Source organism: Peromyscus leucopus, chromosome 1 (assembly GCF_004664715.2).
Source record: "Peromyscus leucopus breed LL Stock chromosome 1, UCI_PerLeu_2.1, whole genome shotgun sequence".
Taxonomy (NCBI): Eukaryota; Metazoa; Chordata; class Mammalia; order Rodentia; family Cricetidae; genus Peromyscus; species Peromyscus leucopus.
In genome coordinates, this window is record NC_051063.1 from 170,523,486 (window position 1) to 170,549,487 (window position 26,002).

The following is a 26,002-nucleotide window of genomic DNA, read 5'->3' on the forward strand; positions in this document are numbered from 1 at the left end:
CAATTTCTCTTGAAAAAACCAGAGGATGTGGCAGCAATGAGCCTAGGTTTCTGCCTGGGATAATCCACTAGGTTAAAGAAGACTGCCTGTAGGTGAGACATACAATCTGTTTCCCCATTGGGTCATCTTCACTTCTTTATATGGTCTACCTAGCCCCAGTTAGGCATCTCAATTGGTGGCTCTCTGGATAGCAGAAAACAGGTTCTATCCAGTACAGAGCAGGTGATTAATTACCACATCAGTGACTCCCCCAGTACCTTTCTCTCTTACTCTTACGAGGGTATGACTAGAAGTCCAAGTTCATGTTTTTTGCTTTCTTTCCTCAGCCTCGTGAGTGCTGGGGTTACAGGTGTGAGCCACCATTCCTGGCTCTGTGGTAGTTATCAAGCCGATGACTTCTATGTTGAGACATGAATTGAATAGTCCTTTCTGTCAGTCGGGGTAGACTGTGATTATTATTATAGACAGTTATGCTGTGATAATAAACTCTGTGTCTTGATGGTTTAAATGGCAAAGGTTTATTTCTTGCTTACGGAAACTTACATACAAAGCGAACATATTCTTATGTTTTCACATGCAGAGACAGACTTGAGCATCCAGGCATATAACATAAACTCATGCAAAAATGTATTTAGATATGGTCCTCTTAAACTGCCCAGCTACCTCTATTGAGGGACTTAAAAAGGGCTATGAGAACATTCACTTCTAGTTAAGGAAATACCCACACTACAAAAGGAACCAGAAAGCTTAAAAAAAAAAAAGAAAAAAAAAAAGGCTGAATCTTGCATTACATTAAATTCTATGCAAAATGCATAAATAAAATACCAAATATGCAGTGCCTGCAGCTTGTCATCTCTTTGTCCCAGTAAGGCAGCCTCCACCTCTGGTTTCTAGCTGAGGAGAGAGATGGACCCCAGACGCCCAATGTGCAGGGAGACAGAGGAGGCCGGACTAGGCCGGAGGGGTGGGCCAACAGGCTGGAATCCTCTTCCCCCAGGAGGAGCTGTGGGCAGACAGGAAGGGCAGGCTCTGGTCACACTCAACCCACTGTCCCTCACTCCTCCTGTGGTTCATCCCCACCCCTCCTGTGTCCTTCCTCCTGCCTCCAGTACTGTCTTCTCCCAGCCCCCCACCAAAGCTACCATGCTCTATCTAGCTCAGAACATTCCCCAGTTCCCCTTCAAACAGCTGCTGGTCGGGACTCAGCTGCATCTCTATACTCAGAAGCCCCCCAGCCTCATCTGTCTACTTCCAGCAGATCCTCCAGACCAACACTGCACTGGACAGGGGGATTCTCAGCCTTCACCGCTGTTCCCCTTACAGCCCAGGATCTGGTTTTCCTTCATATCAAGGCACTGGACATTTGTCACTCAGAGCAAAACTGTAAAGAGTGACTCACTGAACAATGTTCAACTGCAGTCTCAGAGGCCAGGCTGAGAAACTTAGGGGCCTGAACCTGAGGGCATTCACCTAGTGTCTGTCCCATTTTGGTTAGTCTCTGCTTATTCTAATGGCCTCCATTTACCAACCTATCTCCTCTCAGTCTCTACTCTCAGGAAGGGTCACCTGGTGGGCCACAGGGGTGCAGCAGAGAGATCCAGGCAGGGTTCGGGGGGACAGATGGGGTTAGGCGGGGAGCCTGGGATGAATCTTTCAGACCTACAAGGGCCTCAGCTGCCTCTCGCTGCAACTGCCGCTCTGAGGGGCCAGATGTCCAGGCCAGGCAAGAGGCTCCAGGGGCCTGGGAAGGAAAGGGAAGGAGCAGCTGGGAACTCACTTCCATGCCCCCTCAGTGTTCCCTTCAGTCCCCTGCCTTTCCCTTCTGCAGAGTCAACCTCCTCCCCAGGCCTTGGATGCCACTTCTTTCCCGAGACCTGTGGCTGTAGCAGAAGAGAGTCTGGGGAGCCACAGGACTGGAGTATCAGAGTCGAACATCTGGAAAAGAGAGACACATGGGAAGTGGGTGGGGCATTCTGACCTGGGAAGGGGAGTTCCTGGCTGGCCACTGGACTCTGTGGGCTTGGGCAAGTCTTGCTCACTGTCTCGGGCACTTTGCTTTCTATAAAATGAGACTCTCATCCAGGTTTTCCCTCCCATGCTACTGTGAAGGTTATAGGGTTGGTGTCAGGTTTTCAAAGGCAGATAAAATACCCAGTGTGACTGGGATTGCTGTCTGCTCCACCAGCCTGCTTTCTCCAGCCCAGCTTCCTCTGCCCCAAGGAATTCCACCTTCACGAAACTTGCTCGGATGGCTTCTGGTCTATAGCTTTACCGTCCAGGCCTTCCTTGTCACCAGACAACCCTGTCCTATCCTGTTTCCGAAGAGGGAGCAGCCATGTTTGTTCAAGGTCAGGGCCTGTGCTAGGTGTTATTATTATGATAACCCCAGATGGGTAAGTAGCAGCTAGAAATTACTGATATTAAATCAGGCTCTGAGAGTTGCAAATACTGTCAGGGAACAGTAGAAACTGATACGATCTGCCTGCCTGTTAGTATGAAACCCTTTTCCTTTTTTTGAGATAAGAATTTTATGTAGCCTAGGCTGACCTTGTGTAGTGTAGCTGAAGATTACCCTGAAGCCCTGACATTCCTGGCTCAACCTCTCAAGTGCTGGGATTACAAGTGTGCACCATCACACTTGGCCAGAAACTTTCCTTTATTGTGTTCCTACTTACGTGTGAGGCAGGTTAGGGGGTCCTTGGGGCTCTCCGGAAAGTGGAGCTGCCAGTACTGAGCGAGATCCTGGGCAGGTTGGGAGGGTCCCATGAGTGGGCAGCCGGAGAGATGTGCCAGGGTCAAAGCCTAAGAAGGGCAAGAGAAGCAGAATGGATGGGTTCAGAGACCACAAGTCCCTTTCCTCTCCCCTTTCTGGTGCAGTGGTAACCTAGCATTCAGGTATCTGTCTAATGACAGAAGGATGAACGTCTTACCAGGGAAAGGATGTAGAGGGACAGCAGGTTCTTGGCACAGCAAGCGGCACACTACTGGAGGGGGCATTGAGAGTCCTGGGGGCAGCCAGTGTCCGGGGCCCCAAGGTCCAGCAGGCAATGGTGTCCAGGGCAAAGGCAAGGCTTCCTGGGGGCGGCTGAGCAGCAGAGGCCCATAGTTCTCCTGTAAGGGTAGAGGGCCCGGGGCAGATTCATGAGCCTGCAGAAGTAAGCATGCTCCAGGATGAGGGTAGGAGCTGAAACTATGGGCGGGCAGCTCCTAAAGTCCCACCTTCTCACCCACAGACCCCAAGTGACTCACTGAAGAGCACACCACAAGTCAGGGGTGGGCTGGAGCCCAGGTGTAGAGAGCACAGGGGGCAGTCTGGGCAGGAGCTGGGCGAAGAGCCGTCCCCCAGGACCCAGGTCTCCTTACCTTCCCCGGGGGTGTCAGCACCAGTGGGACTGCTCCATGGGGACTCTGAGGCTGGGGTGCTATGTTCTCCTTTCCAGCTGTGAGGAACCAGGGAGAGATCCAGCACGCCCCTTTCCTGACCCCTATCCTACCCCAACTTCAGCTAAGTTCTCATCTCCCTCTGACTTCTTTATTCTTTTTTTTTTTTTTTCCCCATGTAGCCTAGGCTGGCTTTGAACCTGTGATCCTCCTGCTTCCACCTCTGCGTGCTATCATGCCCAGGCCTGTTCTGTGGCTTTGCTTCTCCTGCCCAGCCCCTCCTCCTTCTCCTCCAGACAGGGTCTGATTGGGTAGCTCAGGTTGGTTTCCATCTCACTCTCCTCTTCCCTTACTTCTCCTGTACTCACCACACCCCATGCCTCGGTTTTCTTTTTATCAGTGTGTGTGTGTGTGTGTGTGTGTGTGTGTGTGTGTGTGTGTACCATGGGACAATTCTGGGGAGTCAGTTCTCTCCTACCTTTATGTAAGCTCTGAGGATGGAGCTCAGGTCACCAGCTTTGTGTGGTAAGTACCTTTACCCTGAGCCACCTCACTGTCCCCCTCCCCCCATTTTCTATCTTCAATTGTCACTGCAGCCTTGCCCACATTTTAAAATGAAATTTTCTTTATTCTTAGGTGTGTGAGTGCTTTGCCTGCATGTCTGTCTGTCCGCCACACGTGACAGGCCTGCTGAGGCCCGAAGGGAGTAGGTTTTGGAGCTGGAGTTAGAGACGTTGTGGTGAGCTTCCTAGTGAGACAGTGCTCTGGACTGCTGCCTCATCTCTCCAGCCCCGTCAGCACGTTTGACAGATCAAGAGGGTGAAGCCCAGAGAGAGGAAACACCTTGCCCAAGGCCACACACTGATTAGTCTCACAACAGGGGTGCTTGTCCTTACACTTACTACGTCCAAATCCCTGTCCCATTCCCAACCAGAGCTACTCACAAGGGACCCCTGGCCGAACGGCTCCCTTCTTGACACGGAGGGGAGCTTTCAGAGGGGCTGCCCCTTTCATCAGTCCCTGAGCCAGGTGCCTCTTCAGCTGTGCCTCCTGCTGCCTACGCAAGGCTACTTGGGCAGCCATGACTCTCCGACGTTCCCTAAGAGAGGGAGACTGTGAGTCAACAGTCAGCCGTTTGGAAGAGAAGCATCCCCCGCCCCCACCCCGCATCTCATACTCACAGAATGAGGACACATTTGTGACACTCGCAAGCCTGGAAGAGGCAGAGGCGCTTGTGGCCCTTGAGGTGGGCTGTGACACCATGGTTGCGACAGCGGGCACAGGTTGGAGAGCGACTGACAGGTCTCTTGGGAATAAGCTCTGTGCTCTGGGAAACTCTGGTCTCATGCCCTGGGGAAGAGTCAGCCGAGCAGGGGTGGACAGCAGGGGCTTCACTGGGGTCCATGGATCTAGGGCAGGAGTGGCAGGTCAGGAGAGTTACATGAGCTCTGTCCTAACCAGCCCTTCTGCTTTCGGGAAGCCACATCTGTGGTGATCCATCGTGCCCCTCTAAGGACCCACCTTTCACCCTGCCGTCTCCTCTCTTCACCCCACAACCTTTCTCATAGATCCTCCTTTCTCAGAAACTATGCTTTTCTTTCTCAAGTATTTGTTCAATACATTTTTGCTTGGCGCCACCCCCCCCCCAATTCTAAGTTCCACATGTGCTAGCCAAGTCAGTCTGCTCTCTGTATGCCATCATTATGATTTTGGGGTGTGTGTTTTAAGAGTGTGTATGTGGATGCATGCATGTATGTGTAGAGCTGACATTTTAGATGGCTTTTCTCCATTGCTCTCCACTTTGATTTTTTTTTTTTTTAGTCAAGGTCATCTTGCTGAATCTGAAGCACATGGCTTTAGATAGACTGGCTGGCCAGTGAGCTTTAGAGATCCACCTGTCTCAGCTCCCCACTCTTAGTGGTGGGGTTACAGGCATGTCACTGTGCCCAGCTTTTAAAGTGGGGACCTGAACTCAGGTACTCAGGCTGTGCCCAAGCACTATCAACTGAGCCTTCTCCTCAGCGCCCCTGATTTTAAAAAATTAATTAGTTAATTTATTTAATTTTGGAGACAAGACCTCACTCACTATGTGTGTATTCCTGGCTGTAGACCAGGGTGGACTCAAACTCACAGAGACCCAAATGCCTCTGCTTCCAGAGTGCTGGGGTTCAAGGTGTCTGTCAGCAAGCTCAGCTTTTGTTTTTGTACTCTCCAGTCACAATATTATTCTCAAGAGATTTCCTATCCCATTTTCACTAGAGGGTTCAAAAAATGGGCATTGAGCTGGGCAGTGGGGGTGCACACCTTCAGTCCCAGCACTTGGGAGGCAGAGGCAGGCACATCTCTGAGTTCGAGGCCAACCTGGTCTACAGAGGGAGTTTCAAGGTAACCAGGGCAACACAGAGAAACTCTGCGGAGAAAAACTGAAAACCAAAAACCAAAACCAACCAACAAAAAAAAAAAAAAAAAGAAAAAAAGAAAAAAAAAAGCAAGCATTGAATCTAGGGCCTTATAGACACATATAACCACCCCCCTTTTTTTTAAAGACAAGGTCTTGATAAGTGGTAGGGGCTGGCCTTGATCTTGCTATCCTCCTTCCTCAGCCTCCTGAGGTAACTGAGATTTTAACGTTAGCCTGTATCATTCTGTATTTTTCTTGGACTCCATTAGGTTAACAAACATTTACTGATCCATGCATGCTGGCTCATATCTGCAATCCAAGCAGTTGGGATTCTAAGGCAGGGGGATTGTTGTGAGTTCCAGGCCAGTCTGGGCAATTGGGGTGACTCTTTTAAAAAACCAAAAACTAACTGGGTGTGGTGGCACATGCTTATAATTCCAGGTCTTGGAGGGTAGAGGCAAGGGGGATCAGGAGTTCAAGGTCCTCTGCTACTAGGAGTTGAAGACTGCCCTGGGCTACATGATACCCTTTCTTAAAAACAAAACAAAACATAACAAAACAAAACAAAACAAAACAAAACAAAACAAAACAAAACAAAACAAAACCAACTCCTTCCCAAATGGTTACTGAGTCCCTGACTTGCGACATCCTGAAGGAGGCCAAAGGTGTTTTCAGGACACCACTTTCTTCCTTGAATCCAACCGCATGGGTTTCTTGAAAATCCATGTAACCACTGCTGCACTTACGTCCCTGTACCCCACGCCCAACAGTTAATGGCATGCACTGTCCCATCCCATGCAACCATTATGTGGGTGCCCCCTCCAGGAAGCCATCCATCACCCCCAAACGCTGGGCCTGCGGCCCCTCCCGCTCCAGGGTCCCAGGGAGGGGGCTGGGCACGAGGACCGCGCTCAGGAGCGGGGGTGGGGGGTGGGTGGAGAGGTGGGGTGGGGCGGGGCGGGGTGGGGAAGTGCTGAGCAGCGCGAGGGGGCAGCAAGGGGAGTCCATGGTGGGGACCCAGCTCAGGAGACAGGGAGGGATCAAGTTCATGCCGCCAGCCGGTGGTTACCACAGCCTCGAGCCGAATCACACTCAGCCAGGTCCAAGGAAAAGGGCGACAAAGTGGCGAAGAGGAACGGCTGGCTCGAGCGGCTTTTCCCGCTCCTTGCCACAAGGACCAATGAGCTTCAAGCCCGGCGCTCTGGCTGTGCGGCACAGCCAATAGGGTTCGAGAGCCACCACGGAGGGCCCGCCCCTCCCCTTCCTGCCCGCTTCTCCCCGGCAACAATCGCACCAGCCAATAGCGCGTCGAGTTGAGTCGCACACACGTTGCCTCCCGCCTTACTTTGCCAGATTGTTCTTCACGCTGGAGGCAGGTAGCCAATGGGGCGTCGAATTACCTCAACCAGAGCGAGGCTGGCCCTCCCCTCCCCTCCCCCTCCCGCCCGCCCCCCCACCACAGGAGCCACAGGCTCAGCCACGGCCTGAGGCGTTGACTCAGACCCGCTGCGCGTGCGCAGCCTTCAGCCACACTTCAGCCGGCGGTGTTTTCCCTCCCGCGTCAGGTATTTAATGTGGGCTCTAGCCTGCCTTGTGCCACACTCCCCTGGGTTACAGCACCCGCGTGTCTGTGGCATTCCAGGCCCAAGAAGGCGGCGGAAGTGACTTCCCAGCTGGACTGCTATGCAGAGGACGGGTACTGAAGCTTTGGAAAGGTGCTTTGTGCCCAGCCTGGGGTGGGGGTTGCTTGAATGGCGGCGGGTCAAAGAGGCTGAGCTTTTAAATGGGGAGGAGGGGGCGCGAAAGGAACAAACACATAAGCCGTCGGCCTTTGCCTGGTACTTCATGTCCATCTTATTACTCACGACTCTAGAGAATGGGTAATCACTAGTTTTTTGGGAATGAAGAAGCAGGCGAAGAGTTCTACAAAGTGCGTAAGATCTCCAAGCTAACAGGCAGATTGCAACTTTGGGTTAGCTTGGAGCGCTAAGCCCTGGAAACTTTGTAGCCTCTCCCACACACTTTTAATAATTTCCCATTCCTATTAACCCCGACTCCTCACTTTCATTCTCCAGTCTTCCCATAGGCAGCCATCCTAAGATGGTTAGTTAGTGTGGTTCTGATTTTGTGCGTTATCTTCAGAGATGTGTAGTGTTTTGTGTACACGTGGATTTTGTGGATGTGGTAATGTCTTATTATTTAAAAAGGAAAAAAAAAGCACTGTGCTTTTGGGGCCAATCCGTATGCACATGTACATCTATAAATGTTTTTATATTTATTTATTTTTTTAAATTTCATGTGCATTCCCGCATGTATGTATGTATGTGTGAGGGTGTCAAATCCTTTGGAACTGGAGTTACAGACAGTTTTGAGATGCCATGTCGGTGCTGGGAATTGAACTTGGGTCCTCTGGAGGAGCAGCCAGTGCTCTTAAACCACGGAGCCATGTCTCCAGCTCATTTTTTTTTTTTTTTTTTTTTTTTTTTTTTTTTTTTTTAAGATAGGGTCTCAGAACTGGCTCGATAGAGCAGGCTGTCTTGGAACTCAGAGATCCACCTGCCTCTGCTTCCCGAATGCTGGGATTAAAGGTGTGCGCCACCACTTCTGGCTGCAGCTAATCAATTTCTTCTGTGTGTGCTATTCCTCCCTGCAAGTTGTGCACTCCCTTAGTTTTAGGAGAGGTGTTCCTTTTGCCCAAACCCATCATCACAAAAGTGATTCCTCCTCATATATTGGAGGGTGGAGATTTTCATTATATTTAGCTATACTATACCAGAAGTGGGTGTTTATAAACCTAATTTGACTATTGTCAGACTTCTCCCTGCATTAAACTTGAGACACTGATGGGAACTCACAATTCCTCTTTTCCTAGGGGGTCCCATCTATCCTTCCCTCAATCACTCCATAAACAGCAGAGTACAGAGGTATCTATCACCACACACCTGCTAACTCTTATCCTTTTCCAGCTTTTTGATTGCTGTCAGCCTGTGAGGTATAGAATAAGGATACATATTGCAAGATAATTGCATTTCCCAGGTTACAGTTAGACTGGTGCACTTCCTCCAATGCCTGCTAGCTTTTGTGCCTTTACTCTTCTGAGGATGGTTTCTTCACAGGCTTATCCTAGGCTCACTCTCTTTTTCTTGCTGGTGAGAAAATTCTTATTGGTTTAAATTATCACATATTTTCTTTCTTCCTTCCTTCCTTCCTCCCTCCCTCCCTCCCTCCCTCCCTTCCTTCCTTCCTTTCTTTTCTTTCTTTCTTTCTTTTTTCAGAACTGAGGACCGAACCCAGGGCACTAACTGAACTAAATCCCCAACCCCCAAAGATTTATTTTTATTTATTATGTATACAGTGTTCTGCCTGCGGGTATCCCTGCATGCCAGAAGAGGGCACCAGATCTCATTACAGATGGTTGTGAGCCACCATGTGGGTGCTGGGAATTGAACTCAGGACCTCTGGAAGAGCAGCCAGTGCTCTTAACCTCTGAGCCATCTCTCCAGTCCTTACATATTTTCTTATGTCAGTTTGCTTTGAATAGTTTATATGTTTTGTATACTTTTTGTTGTTTTGTTTATGTTTGACACAGGGTTTCATGTAAGCTAGGCCACCCTTGAACTTGTTATGTAGTTCAAGGTGATCTTGAACTTCTGGTCCTCCAGTCCCCCTTTACAAGTGTTGGGATTATAGGCACACACCACCATGGTATATTAATATGAAATTGACATTGGTGCAATACTTTAACTAGACCATGTTTAGTTTATTGCAGATTTTATATGCATTCCTGTGTATAAGTGATATGGTTGTTATTGTCCATTTCTAAATACTTTTTAATTTCCTTAGTAAACAAAAAAGACTTGGGAATATGTTAATTAACATCTACTCTCTCATAGGCTTTTTGTACTTGAGACAGGTTCTCATGTAGTGGGTTTGTTTGTTTGTTTGGCCTTGCTGGCCTTTAACTTAGGTCAGCCTTCTGTGTGCTGGGACTACAGGTGCGCAGGTGTGATCCACCATGCTTGATTCACAAAGCTCTAATGCTCAGTTTGTTGTTTTGATGTCCTTGCATTTGACTGGAGAACAGCCTATATAGTGATGGGTCTTTGGATCAGCACTGTGGCCGGAGGGAGGACCTAGGCAAGAACGTGAAAAGTGTGCTTTGAAAAGAAGATAATGCTGGCTGTGAATTATTTTGGAGGGGAGACCACAGAGATGGGAAACCTGTGTCATTATAGGTCTCAAGGGAGCCCATACCACAGCAACTAACATGGTCAATTTTCTTTAGAAAATTGGACAGAGAATTCAGGGACTGACAAGAACCAAACTTGAGACTCCATCAGAAATTGGCTCCAGATTGATCTGTCACATCCAGGACCCTGACTCAGAAGCATGGGACTCCAGGATTTGAGATCTCTGCAGCTGCTATGCCTCTTAGAGGCCATCTCTTTATTGCCTTGTATGTCCTGTGGGGGCTGTATACTGTAAGGCCCCAATACGTGGGAGGCTGGCTGGACCTATGTACTGGTGGAAAGTGGGCTGAGTCCCCTCAGGGGATAGGCTTTCTGCATGCTGATGTTAAAGTGATGTGGGCCGGAGGTGGTGGTGCACACCTTTAATCCCAGCACTCGGGAGGTGGGGGGGAGGGGGCAAAGCCATGGGGATCTCTGTGAGTTTGAGGCCAGCCTGGTCTACAGAGTGAGATCCAGGACAGGCACCAAAACTACACAGAGAAACCCTGTCTCGATAAAACAAACAAACAATAACAACAACAAAAAGGTGATGTGGAAAACCGAACATGATGGGTCATGCCTTTAGTTCCAAGTACTCAGGAGGCAGAGGCAGGTGGATCTCTGAGTTTGAGGCTAGCCTGGTCTACAAAATGAGTTCCAGGACAGCTAAGGCTACACAGAGAAACCCTGTCTCAAAAAACCAAAACCAACCAAACAACAACAAAAGCCCCCAAAACAACAAAACAAAACAAAAACAACAAAAAGAAGGTGGTGTGGGAGGCAGATGACTAGAAGAACATCTCTCTTTAGGGACTGAAGCTCTTTTGTGCTATGAGGCGACAGCTTCAGCCTTCAGAGCTGTGACCTTGCATAACTGGAACTGGCTTCTGTTGAGGAGCATGGTGTGTAAGCTGAAAGAAGGCTGCGAGGAGACGATAGTGTATATTGAGACAGGTGATATACCACCTTCTGCTCACCTTTTTGCTCACCCTCCTTTCTAGCTATACTTCCAGCAGCCAGGACTGAGATACACACACACACACACACACACACACACACACACACACACACACGTTTGTACACCTGAGAGACATGTATGTGTGTGTGTGTGTATACAAATTGATAGTAAAAGCATAGTGCTGATTATTTTAGATAGTAATATTACCATATGCAAAAAATAAAAAGGTATGCTTGTGAAACACTTCATGTTCCTCAGGGGCACACAAAACACATCAGTTACTTTAGAGTGACTGCTTTGGGGAGGTTAAGGAGCGAAAGTGAGGAATAGGGATTCCTGGCCAGAATGGGGTAGGTCTCACTCAGATATTTGTAGTGTAGGATGGATGTGGACAGGTCCCTGGGGGAGAGCGAATGATGAAGACACAGGAGCTAGGGCAGCAGAGGGGCTTCCATAAGAAGGATTAGCAGACACAGATAAAGACCCTGGCTTCTTGTTCCATGCAGTGAGTGGGTGTGGGAGGAGGCAAAGCTGGGGCCAGGAGGACACAGGAAATATAGAGGCTAGAAAGGGAGGCCCTGAGAGGGGCCAGTGACACTGATTCCACCTCTTTAATTCCCTACTCCTCAGGGACCAGTAGGGGAATTGTGAGTTTTAAAGGCTGCACCTCAGCCTTATCTTACCCCCCACAAATCTCCTACCTCGTCTCTCCACCTGGAGTGTCCATTGCCTCCTACAGCCGTGTCTGCAGGTCCTATCTCTGCAACAATATAACCAACTTGGAGCCTTTTGTGAGACTCAAGGCTGGTGAACCTAAGCACACAGCACCTTCTGCCAAACATTGTCCAACCTGTGTGGGAAGGCACGACCAGGAATGTCTTCCAAATTTTGTTACCACTGAAGCCTGTCCCTTTGCTGCTTCTTCATGTTACAGTTCCACCTTAAAATTTCAGGCAGGTGAGAGGAGAACTTTATCAAATCACTATCTGTGTATACTGTACTATGCCTTTGTACACCCAAGAGACTGGTGGGATCATGAGATGGGAGTGGGGGTACAGAAGACTAGACACTCTAACTCTAAGTAAGGAGAGTAAGGTTTCTGTTGTCCAAATCTCTGGTGGGAAAGCAGGTGTTCTGACTGGTGAGGGCCTCTGGGAAGGGACCAGGATTCTTAAGTCTGGAAAGTAGCCCTGATTCTTCTCTTTCTTCCTTGTAGGGAGGCTCAATACTACCTTCCTCATAATGGGCTGTGCTCGTAATTCAGACAAGCTTTTAGCAAATTTTCAGCATATTGGGAGCATCAGAGTGACTGAGGTCGTCAACATCTTAGAAAAGTCCGAGGCTGCTGGTGCAGGGCACTGTAGTCAAGGTCCTCCTTGGAGCATCCTCTTAGGCCCTCTGCTTATCTTCAGAGACTGACTACCCAGCAAGACTGGAAAAATATCAGACCCCTTGCATAATCAAATAAAATCTCAGAATTATCCTTGTGTTTTGTCCTGTGGTCTGTGAGAGTGTAGAGGGGTAGAGTGTAGAAGGGCCCAACATATACAGGGAGGGGGGACAGGAACAAAGGGGTCTGGGTCTGAGAAAGTGGGGTTCCTAGAATACAGCTGCTTTCTGCCCAGAACCCAGTACTGGGGAGATGAAAGTTGATGTGGAGGACAGCAGTTTAAGAGCTGGTAGCACAGAAGGAGGAAGGCGTTATCATTCTCAAAGCTCCATCCTGCGGCACTCAGGTCTGGATAGGTGCTTTTGTAGGGAGGGAAGGAAGGCAGGGCAGGAAGGCTGCTTGTTGAGTGGAGTCTTTGTCATCCAGGCTGCCATCTCTTCCTTTCTCTGGATGGAAAATCACAGCTTTGACTACCTTCCCTCCCTCCCTCCTCCCTCCCTCCCTCCCTCCTCTTCCTCTTTTCATTTCCTTCCTTACCTCTCTGTGTCTTCTTCCTTTCCTCTCCTTCGGTCCTCCTGCTCCTGGTCCACCTTACCCCATTCCCGGAGCTGGGATTTAATCCAGGGCTTGTATATGCAGTTAAAGGGTCTCCACTGAACTACTCCCTGGCCCCTCCCAGCTCCCTTAGTTCTTTACATAGACACGTTTTCTTCCAGGGGAATCTCACAGCACTTTATGTAGTTTGTGTTACTTGATGCACAGAATTAAAAGAGTAAGGCAGAAGTGGGATATGCCACCCATGCGCTCTCTCTCTCTCTCTCTCTCTCTCTCTCTCTCTCTCTCTCTCCACACACACACACACACACACACACACACACACACACACACACACAGCTGTTAATTGAAGGTAACTAGATGTGGATTGTGTAAATCTAAACAAAGATCACTTACAAGTTAACATCTTAATCATTCAGGTGTCTTTCCTTAAGAATTTGGTATGCAAGCCGGGCAGTGGTGGTGCACATCTTTAATCCCAGTACTATGGAGGCAGAGGCAGGTGGATCTGAGTTCCAGGCCAGCCTGATCTACAGAGTGAGTTCCAGGACAGCCAGGGCTACACAGAGAAACTGCCTCAAAAAACCAATTTAAAAAATTTAGAATGCTGGGCAAAGGGGTAGAATATGACCTTGCAAAAGGGCTGCTAGGGAGGAAATAAAACTAAGTCTGCTGAGGACAGCTTCCAAAGAAGTGATCACTTCTGGAGTAGTTATAGTTCAGGGATGAAATGTCCCCGACAGGCCCATGTGTTGAATACTTGATCCCTAGTTGGTATGTTGGTAGGTTGTGGAGACTCCAGAAAGTGAGGTCTAGCTGGAAGGGGTAGGTTAGCACTGGTGGGTCCTTGAAGGTATTTTGTCCCTGTCCCCTTATTCTTTCTTTCTGTTTCCTGTCTTCCATGAGGTGAGATGTTCTGCCACCATGACGATCTGCTCAAGTACATGAGGCCAAGAGACCATGGACCTGCTCCCTCCAAAACCGTGAGCAAAAATCTTTCCTCCCTGAAATGATTTCTATCAGCTACTCTGGATAAAATGATGATGAATGTAACCGATACAAAGGAAGACTAAGAACTTGTCATTGTCCTTGCAGGTGGCTAAAGGAAGCTCTCCAAAATGAGAAGTCCTGGGCTTGTAGGCGAGATACACTGAGGCAGGGCTGGGTAGCAGTCCTTAGAGCCAACTAGAGGATCTGTGACAGCATCTTTAGATCCTCAGGCTGAATTGTACCTTTAGGGTTCTTGTCACAGATGTAGTTGCCCACAGCAGCAGCATTCACTCTCTCAAGTATAAAGAGTATTCTATAGCAAGCTTGTGACATAGGGCTGGCCATCACACTCAGAGTACCCACCTGGGGTCAGTGTCTTGGAGCAGTACTCACAGCACAGGCAGGGCTGGTGCCAGTCCTTTCCCAGGTCACCTTCTTGGTGAAATGGTAAAGCACACCATTTTGTTGTATTGAGGACACATGTTGGCCTCCCCAGTGAACGTGGTGACACTAGAGACTTTGCTGAAACTGTGTGTGTGTGTGTGTGTGTGTGTGTGAGAGAGAGAGAGAGAGAGAGGAGAGAGAGAGAGAGAGAGAGAGAGAGAGAGAGAGAGAGAGAGAGAGAGAGAGAGAGAGAGAACCCCTGGCCTCCTAATCCTTTGTTTGGACCACAGGGATGACCTGAAGGTCCTCAGTCAGGGGGTTTTCATAGCTATGGGAACTGGCACCCCTGATACTCATGCCTTTGGGTTCAAATAATGTGGCATATGCAGGGCTTGTGTCAGAAGGGCTCCCCATGGTATTCAGGGTGGCCCTCAGTGCACCAGTGTCTTACTGAGTGCTTACACTAGAGACAGAACTTGTGCCAGTGCTTGCCCAGGGAGCTCACCTTCTTGTCGAAGTACACAGTCTTGACACACTTGAAACACCTGGAGGCCATGGTCAGTGAACCCAGTCAGCTAGCCCCCTCTATCTGTACTGGACTCTGAGCTCATGAACATTTTCTTTTATATATATTTAACTTAGCAGCATTATTTGGCTATATCTCATAGATCATAAACGTCACCTATTTCAAATGTCTGATTAGTTATTAGTTTATATCTACAGAAGTGTACTATCATCACCAAAATAAACTTTAAAACACTTTAATCAATCCTAAAAGAAACTCTGCTTCTATTAGTAGCTAGTCTATAAAGTTTCTAAATCTCCACAGCTCTAGGAAACGTTAGTCTATTTTTTGTGTCTGCATATTTCCCTATGATGAAGATACTGAATCATATATAATTAAATCATACTATAGGATTTTTTTTGTTTGACTGGATTCTTTTTTTTAAATTTATTTATTTATTATGTATATACAGTGTTCTGTTTGCATATATCCCTGCAGGCCAGAAGAGGGTGCCAGATCTCATTACAGATGGTTGTGAGCCACCATGTGGGTGCTGGGAATTGAACTCAAGACCTCTGGAAGAACAGCCAGTGCTCTTAACCTCTGAGCCATCTCTCCAGCTCCTTGACTGGATTCTTTTGTGTAGGATAATGTATGATGTTGCAGCAAGTATCAATACTTCATTTCCTTTTTTGAGAGTGTTTATTGTGTATGTGTGTGTGTGTGTGTGTGTGTGTGTGTGTGTGTGTGTGTTGTTATATACTTGGATGTATATGGGTCTGTGTGCCTATGTGTCTGCACACAGAGGCCAAAAAATGATGTGGAATATCCTATCATTCTCTGGCTTAGTCCCTTGAGACAGTGTCTCACTAAACTAAACTAAACAGCTCTTGGGACCCACTGTCTCCATTCTCCCATTCTAAGCAGGTGTACAGGTCCCTGCCTGTGTTTTATATAGATGTTAGAGATTTGAGCCTAGGTCCTCATGCTACCCACTGAGCCATCTCCCTGTGTAGGTGGATTTTTCGTCTGGACTATTGGCTAATTATTAATTGTTAATCAATTATTTATTAATTATAATTAATTATGAAAGCTTAGCTGATAATTTAGGCTTGTTTCTAACTAGCTTTTCTAACTTAAATTAACCCATATCTTTTATTTTTTTATTTTTTATTTTTTTTGGTTTTTTGAGACAGGGTTTCTCTGTGTAGCTTTGCGCCTTTCCTGGAACTCACTTGGTAGCCCAGGCTGGCCTCGAACTCACAGAGATCCGCCTGGCTCTGACCCATATCTTTTAATATACATTCTTTTATGTGGCTCTGCTGCTTCCTTCACGTCTCCTGGTGTCTCCACCCTTCTTCCCAACATCCTCTGTGCCTAGAAATCCTGCCTAGCTATTGGACATTCAGCTTTTTATTATACCAATCAGAGTGACATATCTTCACAGTGCACAAAATGATTATTCCACAACATCCCCATGTCAGCATTTCCTTTTTTTTTTTTTTTTTAAAATGAGACAAGGTCTTACTATATCAACCTGGCTGGTCTAGTACTTGCTATGCATCTCAGGCTGGCCTGAGACTCACAGACATTCTCTTGCTGCAGCTTCCTGAGCACTGAGATTACAGGTATGTGCTGCCACACTTTTTATTTGCTTTTAATGGTAAATAACAATTCACTGCATTGGTGTCTGATCTTTTATTTACCCAATCATGAGTTTGGCTCAACTTCCTGAGGGGTTCAGTTGGAGTTCAGGGAGTAGACTGCTGGGCTGAGGGGTGCTCCAGGCTGAATGAAGGATGTGGTTTCAGGGTTAAGCACCAGGCATCATGTTGATGAAGTGCCCACTGCTGGGGGCTAACACTGAACATGCTCAGGCTCCATCTGTGTCCCACTGCTGGTGTCTGCATGTTAAGTGAGCTTTCCTTTGTCCCACACGAGCTGTTTCTAGAGGACACTAGAAAGCCGCTTCAGCTGTGTGATTGACCCAACCGGATGGTCTTAGTAATTTCCATAGAAAAGCAAAGAGGCCCCTGAGTCTGTGTCCTGCTCAGAACAGCATCCAGCACCTCCCAGGCTTCTGCCGCTCTCTGCTATGTCCTGGTTGTGTCCAGGAGCCCTGTTCCCGGTCCCCTCCATCCCTGATTACACCACTCCCACCCAGTGGCTTCCCCTGCTCTTTCTTCCTCCCGCTCGCCCTCTTCTGCCCTTTTTCTCTTTCTTCTCTCCTTCCCCCTCTCTCCCCTTCTCTTTCTCTTCTCTCTCCTTTTCTTTCTTAACTTTTTTGAGACTAGGTTTCTCTTTGTAGCCCTGACTGTCCTAGAACTCATTCTGTAGATGAGGCTGGCCTCAAACTCACAGAGATCCACCTGCCTCTGTGATTAAAGGCATGTGCCACCACACCTGGCTCTCCACTGTTTTTTGACTCTCAAAGCTCATACCAGTGTGGTGTAAGACTTGAGTCTCCCTTGGGCCTGTGAGACCAGAACCTTCGTTACTCTCACTCACCTCATAGAACAGCTGCTCTGTGCCAGTGACAGGGGCCTGTAGAGGGTGGAGAGCAGATTGTAGGAGACAGGAAAAGAGGGTCAACAAGGTTTGTTAAACCTCACTGAACAGGTAGTAGCTTGAGCCTGGATTCTGGTCTCTGACAGGCTAGACCTCACTTCCCTGTGTCTATTTTCACCATTTCCTCTCAGAGTGAGCAGCTTTCTGAGCACCAGCTTTCATGTCAGGATGACACCCTTGTCCCTACCCTGGTTTGCACAGCCCACACCCTCATTAATCCTGGACCCCTGGATAATGCCCCATCCATTCTGTACCTGTTAGATTCTGGCATTCCTCTCAGATGGATGGGGAACCCCAGGACAGGGAGAGGGTGATGTATTGCCCTTTAAAGAGCAGCCTAATGCTAGAGGGGTAGGTGGGATAAACATCTCTTGGTATTAGGAGGGAGTGGGTCTGGTTGTGATGGGGGTGACAACACCCTGATCGAAGCCTTTGTGAGGGGAGGAGAATGACTTACCAGAGGCAGGGCTGTCTGAGAGTCTATGGCCTGTAGAGACCCACAGAGGTTTTCTAGTGAGAACTTACTCAGGGTCTGAGAATCTGAGCTTGCTTTACCCAGCAGGGCTGCGTAAGTGGATGGCTTGACCATGGGCATGGTTGCCAGGTGTTTGAAAAGGTTTACACTTGGCTGTGCTGTGCATTGTACTTTGATCTAGCAAGGGAAGGGGGGAGGTCTTTTGCCCCACCCCTTGGCATTGTTATATAAAGCCCCTTTGAAGAGGCAGATGGGGACGGTGGGTTTTGATCCAGGTCCTCCCGAAGCTATTCTGTGTTTCTGTCTTTTTCCTCTCTGCTATCTTTCTATCCAAAAGTTTCTTATTCCTCTCTATTCCTCATAGGAACCCTTTAAAAGGTGGGAGCTGGCCTCCCACAATGGCCTAGAGGCCAAGACAAGAGTTATGGAGGATGTCAGGAGGACTGACTCATCCTTCAGGAATGACAGCATCAGGAGAGACAAAGTGCCTTCTAGAAAGAGACCCTGTTACTACTATTTCTAGAATTTACCGAAGTCAAAGCAAGCTCCTTGTGTCCAGGAAACAGTAAGACTTATGGCCCCTGCACACCTGGATTCTGTTTTCCAGCTTTGAACTTGTATAGTCTGGATATGTCATTATGTGGAGTTATGTAATGAACTCCATTCTGTGTCTGGCTTATCTCACTAAGCAGTGTGCCTTCAGGTTTATTGAGAACTTTAGCTCTTAAACATTTATTGGGGTTGGGGATTTAGCTCAGTGGTAGAGCGCTTGCCTAGCAAGCATAAGGCCCTGGGTTCGGTCCTCAGCTCTGGAAAAATTAAAAACAAAACCAACCAAAAAAAAAAAAAAAAACCAACCAACCAAACAAAACAACCATTTATTTATTAATTATTCATTCATTCATTGTGTGTGTGCCACAGCTTGTGTGTGTGTGTGTGTGTGTGTGTGTAGGTTCCAGGACAACTTTGGAGAGTCTGGTCTCTCTTTCCACATTGTTGAGGCAAGGTCTCTTGTTTTTTTTTTTTTTTTTTTTTTTTTTTTTTTTTTTTTTTTTTTTTTTTTTTTTCTGCTGCTATACTGTCTACTTCAGGCTAGCTGGCCCCATGTACTTATGAATGATTTTTTTAAAAAATATTTATTTATATCTTATATATGAGTGCTCTGCATGTATACCTACATGCCAGAAGAGGGCATCAAATTCTGTTGTAGATGGTTATGAGCCACCATGTGGTTATTGGGAATTGAACTCAGGACCTCTGGAAGAACAGCCAGTGCTCTTAACTCCTGAGCCATCTCTCCAGCCCTCTTGAATGATTTTCTTGTCTCCTCATATCTTGCCTTAGGAATTTAGAAATTCCAGATGCAGGCCACTGCATGTGATTGTGAGCTGCCATGTGGGTGCTGGGATTGGAATGTAGGTCATCTGGAGGAGCAGCCAACAATGCTGCTAACGATTCTCTTAGCCACAGAATCATCTCTCCAGCCCAGAGTTACATAGTTCTTTGTATACTATGGACATGAAACTTCTTTCAGATATTTAATTTACTGATAGTTTTTTTTTACTGTTATAAAAATACCCATTATTATAAAAGATTTAAATCTTTGTCTTGTTTTTTGAGACAGGGTTTCTCTGTTTAGACCTGGCTGTCCTGGAACTCTGTAGACCAGGCTGGTCTTGAACTCACAGAAATCTACCTGCTTCTGCCTTCTGAGTGCTGGGATTAAAGGTGTGCACCAGGAAAGGCGCAAAGCTACACAGAGAAACCCTGTCTCAAAAGAACCAAAAAACCAAAAAACCAAAAAAACAAAAAAAGGTGTGCACCACCACCCAGCAATATTTTAAATAATTTTAAAATATGAATCATTTCTTTTCTTCCCCCCCCCTTTTTTTTAAATCGAAACAGGGTTTCTGTGTATCACCCTGGTGTTGTTCATGCTTCTGTGTCATTTACTAAGAATGCTTGACAAATATATGCCCAGAAGGTTTAGCTCTGTGTTTTATTATAAGAGGACTTAAAAATGGGTGTAGAGACAAAAAGGCCAATAATAAAGGCAGAAATGTCCATGTTAGTAATTAGCCCCTGATTTCTTAGAGCTGAATCCTTGTGATTTGTGATTCAAACATCTTACACAGGACTGGAGAGATGGCTCAGAGGTTAAGAGCACTAGCTGCTTTTCCAGAGGTCCTGAGTTCAATTCCCAGCAACCCATGGTGGCTCACAACCATCTGTGATGAGATCTGGTGCCCTCTTCTGGCGTGCAGGGATACATGCAGGCAGAACATGAATAAATAAAGCTTAAAAAACAAAACAAAACAAAACAAAACAAAACCCTACCAAACATCTTACATAAATATCTAGAGCTTAACTACCAACAACCCAGAGTTCCTCAATCCAAATGCCAGTCTAAAAAGACAGCTGTGCAAGTTACTTTCTTTCCAAAGGCAGTGGACTGCCTGCTTATATATCCAGCTAGGACCTACACAGATGCCACTGAGAATTGGTGAGCTGGAGCTGTGTGCCCCCGCAGCGTGTTTTCCTTAATCTTTGCTATATCTGTTCTGATCTTGTAAATGCTTTCATCCTCATGCCTTTCCTTTGGCTGTCACCATTGCTCCTTGCAGGATGTGTGGGTGTTAATGCTTCTATTCAACTCACTGGTCTGCTTTGCATTGTTTAATAGAGAGAGCAGTTTCCAGAAACTGCATTATTCAGCTGCTCAGAATTAGTGTGGAAAAGACTATTCTTCCCCCATGAACTTATCTCTGTACAATTGTCAAAGGTCATATGACCAGAATTTTATTCACTTCTTCTCAGTTTCGTTCCTTTGGTCCATATGTGAATATATATTTTTTTAGATTAAAAAAATATTTTTCTGGGCAGTGGTGGCACATGCCTTTATTCCTAGAACTTGGGAGGCAGAGGCAGGTGGATCTCGGTGAATTCCAGACCAGCCTAGTCTACAGAGAACAGTCAGGACAGCCATGACTATACAGAGAAATCCTGTCTTGAAAAACCAAATTTTGCCGGGCGGTGGTGGCGCACGCCTTTAATCCCAGCACTCGGGAGGCAGAGCCAGGTGGATCTCTGTGAGTTCGAGGCCAGCCTGGGCTACCAAGTGAGTCCCAGGAAAGGCGCAAAGCTACACAGAGAAACCCTGTCTCGAAAAAACCAAAAAAAAAAAAAAGAAAAACCAAATTTTTTTTTACTTTGTGCATATGAATGTTTTGCTTACATAAATGTATGTATAACGTGTGTGTGCCTGTTGGATCCACAGGAACTGGGGTTATGGATGATTGTAAGCCACTATATGTGTGCTGGGAATCAAACTCAGGTCTCCATGAGCAACATGTACTCTTAAGCACTGGGCCATCTCTCCAGCTTGTATGTGAATCCTTAAGCAAGTGTCACAGCAGTTTTATTACCACAGCACCATAGTAAGTACATTAAGTGTTCAAGTGAGGAAATGTGGGTCCCAGTTTTGATTTTGTCAAGATGGCTTTGGATGTTCTGTTGTGGAATATTAAGGTTTCATTTGTTCATGCTGTGAAATATTTAATGATGCAAAGACATGTTACATTTGTTTGATTAAATAAAATTAACCTGCAGTCGGGAGGTTGAGTCAGCAACTAGCTGATAGGAAGTGTAGCTAGGGTTCTTAAGTGGGGGTGGAGCAGAAGGAGTTTTGGTTTTTTGGGAGACATGAGCTAGGAGAGGAGGTTAGCTATGTGCTATTCAGCCTCCCTGAGCGAGCAGAATTTCACCTCAGCCTTTGAATCCTGAGTTCTTTAGAAGAAGAGATATCTAGATAAAGTTCCCTTTAGGGGCTGTGATAGAGCTGGTGCTTGAGGGACCAGAATCCCTGCCTGGCTATGGTCATTGCGGCTGAACTGCTACTAGTAGCTGTGGAGTTGCAACTGCCAATTAGGATAGCAGTGGCTTAAGGGGCAGCTACTGAATTTAATGAAAAACAACAATGTATTTATGTTTTTTAAAAAAATATGTTGTTCAGTGGTTTTTCTTTTTAATGTATTTGGGTGTCACTGTGTAGCTTTGGCAGACTTGGAATTCACCATATAGAACAAGTGGCCTCTTCTCAGACTAGTAGCAATTCTCCTGCCTCTGCCTTTGAGTACTGGGAATGCAAGCATGTACCATCATACTCAATTCAATGGCTTAAAAGTTATTATTATTATTATTGTGTATGTGTTGCTTATGAGAAGGTCAAAAGACAACTCTTGGTAGTTGGTTCTCTCCTTTCACCATGTGGGGTGGAGGGACTGAAGTCAGGTCACTACGCTTGCACATCTATTGTCTTTACCCACTTAGACCTCTTATTACTTTCCCAGATTTTTTTTTTTTTTCCGAGACAGAGTTTCTCTGTAATCCTGGCTTTGTGAACTCACTCTGTAGACCTGGCTGGCCTCAAACTCACCGAGATCTGTTGTTCAAATCTTAGATGATCTTTTAATAATAATAATTAAAAAAAACCCCAGAGCCAGCTATCAGGGTGAAAGCTGAAAGACCAGAGAAGCAGAGCAGCCTTCCACTAGTTCTTACCTCTACAAAATCCTCTGAGTCCTCACCAGAAAGGGTCTCAGTTGTACTGCCTTTAGTTCCTATCTCCTCATGCCTTATATACCTTTCTCTGCCCTTCCATATTACTTCCTGGGATTAAAGGCGTGTGTGCTTCCCAAGCAAAGGCATGACATCTCAAGTGCTGGGATTAAAGGTGTGTGCCACCACTGCCTGGCTCTGTTTCTCTCCTATGCTGGATCAATCTCATGTAGCCTGGTGTGGCCTTGAACTCACAGAGATCCAGATGGATCTTTGCCTCCCGAGTGATAGGATTAAAAATATGTGCCACCAATGTCTGACCTCTATGTCTAATCTAGTGGCTGACTCTGTCCTCTGATCTTCAGGCAAGTTTATTAGGGTACATAATATATCACCACAGAGATCCTCCTGCCTCTGCCTCCTGAGTGCTGGGATTAAAGGTGTGCACCACCACCACCACCACCACCACCACCACCACCACCACTACTACCACCAGGCACTTTCCCAGCTTTTTAATGAACAATGTTTATCTGTCTAAGGAAAACTGCAGTATGGTTTAAGAGACACAAATAAAGAAATAAATAGGGACAACATTTATCATTTGAGATAGAGTGGTATGTAGTAGACCAGGCTGGTTTTGAACTGACTCTGTAGCTGAGGATGATTTTGAATTCCTAATTGTCCTGCTTCTAACCTCCCCAGTGTTAAGGTTACAGGTGTGTGCTTCCATACCCAGTTTTATGTGATGTTTTGGGCCAAAGCCAGGCCTTTGTACTTGGGAGCTGAGCTATGCCTCCAGTGCCATCACAAAAGCCACAGCTCTTACCTCAAAGGGAATAAGAGATGGTTTATTCTGGAGTAAAAACTATGAGTGACCATGACCCAGGAACACAGAGCTGGGCTACCCCTCAGATAGACTGTGCCTGCCTTAGGTCATCGTTCTTCCCTAGTCAACTTTACCTGTCATGGAATGCACTTTCCATCAAGTGTATTCTGTCTTAGGATGGCAGCTAGCAAGAAGAAGTTTACTCATCCCTGACTACTAGCCTCTGTCAGGGGAAAGTATAGAGCTTAACTCAGCTCTGACTCAGGTCCCTACTAAGAGCTTGCAAGTAGTTGGAACAGCCACAGAAATCCCTAGGGCTGCCACACCCCCCTGTAAAGGAGTAGAGGATGACCAAGATGGAATGTCCTTTTTGAATGGGTCTAAGATGTCTATAACAGCCTTAGCTGTGCCAAACTCTTTTTTAAATCACTAAACTCTTGATGCAAACACATCAAATAAATGAATAAACTCCTGATGCAACTGCATCAAATTTAAAGACTTCCTTAGCTTCACCAAACCATGGTTCATTAATATCAATAGGTTAGCCTAATTCTAGTATGAATATTACTATATATATATTTACAATTCTTACAAACTTACATTCAAGAGCAAACTCTCTATAGGACTATTTACACTTTACAAACTTAGCAAACATCTAAAAGAGATCTCTTAACATAACTATTTACATTTTCTTCCAACAAGGAAGAGGGTACATGAATTGTGAGTCACCATAGTTAAAATTGTAGGTGAACTCAAAACGGTTTCATTTCTGAAGTTTGAAGTTCAAAGTCAGTTTTGTTACCAGTTTTAAAGTTCCCCTGAAAGTTATTAATCAGAGCCTAATTGGTCAGCTGCTCTGGAGTCTTTGTATCTGGCTCCCTCAGCCATGGGATTTGGTGAGTGCTGTTGCCAGGGGGCTGTAATACTCAGGGCAGTGCCATACCTCCAAGCCACCTTCCCTGCCAGGCCCTCCCAGCCATCCTAGAGTCAGTTGCAGCACACCACCATGGTGGTAGTATGCCCAGCGGTGGCCAGTTGCCAGCTGGGGGAGTGGTGATCCCTTTACCCAAATTTGTTTTAGCTCCCCTGAATGCAACAATTCAACTCAGTTTAGACAAGCAATGCTGAAACTTCACCCTTAGTTACAGCAGCATTTTATGACAGTCTTTCCCCGAGGAACCTTGCCACAGGGTAAAGGTGGTTGTCAAGGTAACTGAGCTGCCTTTCTGCTTAGCTAGCAGGAATTGGGAACCTGTCTCTCAAAGGAGCCATGCATTAGTTTGCTGCTAGTAACCAGAAGAGGTGTGGCTCCAGGCTCATTCCAGCTTTTATGGTCTCAGTCCTTGAATACCAAATAGCAACAAAACCTTTGTTCCAAACTTGTCCTCAGCAGTCTGAGGGGACCTCCTTAGTCTCCTTCTTTCCTCAGACTGCATGTTGGAACATCAATGTCAGGAATACCAGTTCAGCTGCTCTCACTCCAAATCCTCTGGGGGAATGTCAGCAGCTATGGTGTCATCAGGGATGACATTCCTCTGTTGCATGCACAGACCAAGTGCTCAGGCAGCCATTGAACTTTCATTTCATCTTGTGAAAATATACAAACATGTCCTTAACCCTGTATTAAGACAGGGTCAGGACCCTTCCATAATCCCGAGCAAGGATCTTTTCATTTCACCTGAGCAAAAGTCACTTGGGAGCCATCATGTTAAAATCTATCTGTGGCAGATTGCTCATGAACATCCACATTTAAGAAATTCAGAAGAAAAAGAGTATGATTCAATGCATTATGTGGTGACTGAGGGTACAGTTCCCCCTCTTAATTTTTTGAAACTGCATCTTGAGACTGCCATAGGCTCTTTCTACTGTGCCTTGTCCTTGAAGATTATAAGGAATGTCTGTTTTATGCTCAATTTGCCATTGGGAACAAAATTGCTGAAATGCTTTACTACTATTATCCAGAACCATTATCAGTTTTGATAATTTTTGGTATCCCCATATAGGAGAAACATTTCAGGCAAATAGCAATTACATATTTTGTAGCTTCTACATATTGCGCATTAGACATTAAAAATCCTGACTAAGTGTCGATGGTTACATGTACATATTTTAACTTGCCAAATGAGTGACATCCATTTGCCATGAATGATTAGGAAGAAGACCTCCAGGGTTTACACCAAGTGAGGTACAGGAAAATACTTTGGATATACCCTACATTGTTTAACTATCTGTCAAGCAACATCCTTGGTAAGATTGAATTGCTTTCCTAGACTTTTGCTATTTTGATGATGAAAACATGTGACTGTTGAGCTATTTCAACTTGGGATAAAGCAGTCATCCATGTTAATTTGCCAGCTGTTGCACTACCATCAGCTAAAGGACCAGGAAGATTGGAATGAGCTCTAATGTGGCCCACAAAGCATGGTAGCTTTCTCTAGTGAATAGCATCTTGAATTTGTTGAAACAGCATTCTAACTTGACTGTTACTAGTCCTAATACTTGGAACAGTTTCTAACTTGAAGAGCTCTATAAATGTATTGACTCTCTGTATATAAATTAAATGAACTGTCTACAAGAAACTGAAAAACTATATTTACCACCTGTAATTCCACTATCTGTGTGGAAACTGGGGTTGTTTGTACTATGTAGCTTTTTCCATTGATAACATAAGAAGCCCTCCCATTGGAAGAACCATCAGTAAAAACTGGCATAGCATCTCTTATGGGAATCTTTGATCACGATCTTAGGAAATATAAATGAATGAATTTGAGCAAATTGTAACA

The 26,002-nt window shown here is 46.2% G+C and overlaps 3 protein-coding genes and 1 pseudogene across 6 annotated transcripts in view; 2 read left to right on the forward strand and 2 right to left on the reverse strand.

Annotated features, from left to right (window-relative positions):
• The window catches only part of LOC114688528 (carcinoembryonic antigen-related cell adhesion molecule 1-like), an 875,221-nt gene that overhangs the window by 784,180 nt on the left and 65,039 nt on the right, over positions 1–26,002 (forward strand). The gene's annotated exons all lie outside the window — the stretch shown is intronic.
• On the reverse strand, positions 496–7,153 carry Dmrtc2 (DMRT like family C2). Its single transcript, XM_028861483.2, has 9 exons — positions 6,852–7,153; positions 4,563–4,790; positions 4,326–4,480; positions 3,364–3,440; positions 2,931–3,111; positions 2,676–2,802; positions 1,875–1,935; positions 1,567–1,741; positions 496–1,003 (listed from the first exon to the last, which is right to left on the reverse strand). The coding sequence occupies exons 2-9, from the start codon at positions 4,784–4,786 to the stop codon at positions 891–893; spliced, it is 1,113 nt and encodes a 370-aa protein (XP_028717316.1). The 5' UTR covers positions 4,787–4,790; positions 6,852–7,153; the 3' UTR covers positions 496–890.
• On the forward strand, positions 6,792–12,452 carry Lypd4 (LY6/PLAUR domain containing 4). Of its 4 annotated transcripts, XM_037201418.1 has the most exons (6): positions 7,231–7,347; positions 7,425–7,497; positions 10,068–10,238; positions 10,822–10,965; positions 11,600–11,926; positions 12,186–12,452. In XM_037201418.1, the coding sequence occupies exons 3-6, from the start codon at positions 10,172–10,174 to the stop codon at positions 12,386–12,388; spliced, it is 741 nt and encodes a 246-aa protein (XP_037057313.1). In that variant the 5' UTR covers positions 7,231–7,347; positions 7,425–7,497; positions 10,068–10,171; the 3' UTR covers positions 12,389–12,452. The 4 variants fall into 4 exon arrangements, with proteins under 4 accessions (XP_037057317.1, XP_037057313.1, XP_037057315.1 ...); XM_037201422.1 differs by lacking the exons at positions 7,231–7,347; positions 7,425–7,497 and adding an exon at positions 6,792–7,158; XM_037201420.1 differs by having other exon boundaries at positions 7,231–7,478.
• Positions 14,100–14,844, reverse strand: LOC114686818 (annotated as a pseudogene).

What these genes read in the sequence shown, in the direction of transcription:
- Dmrtc2 (XM_028861483.2), bottom strand. Translation starts at nt 4,786, where the DNA reads ATGGACCCCAGTGAAGCCCCTGCTGTCCACCCCTGCTCGGCTGACTCT. An exon ending in CGTTCGGCCAGGGGTCCCTT is followed by an intron (nt 3,441 to 4,325) that starts GTGAGTAGCTCT and finishes GGTTCCTCACAG; the next exon opens with CTGGAAAGGAGAACATAGCA. An exon ending in GCACCCCTGTGGCCCACCAG is followed by an intron (nt 1,004 to 1,566) that starts GTGACCCTTCCT and finishes GTCTGCCCACAG; the next exon opens with CTCCTCCTGGGGGAAGAGGA.
- Lypd4 (XM_037201422.1), top strand. Translation starts at nt 10,172, where the DNA reads ATGGGACTCCAGGATTTGAGATCTCTGCAGCTGCTATGCCTCTTAGAG. An exon ending in GATAGTGTATATTGAGACAG is followed by an intron (nt 10,966 to 11,599) that starts GTGATATACCAC and finishes CCTACTCCTCAG; the next exon opens with GGACCAGTAGGGGAATTGTG. An exon ending in CACCTTAAAATTTCAGGCAG is followed by an intron (nt 11,927 to 12,185) that starts GTGAGAGGAGAA and finishes TCTTCCTTGTAG; the next exon opens with GGAGGCTCAATACTACCTTC.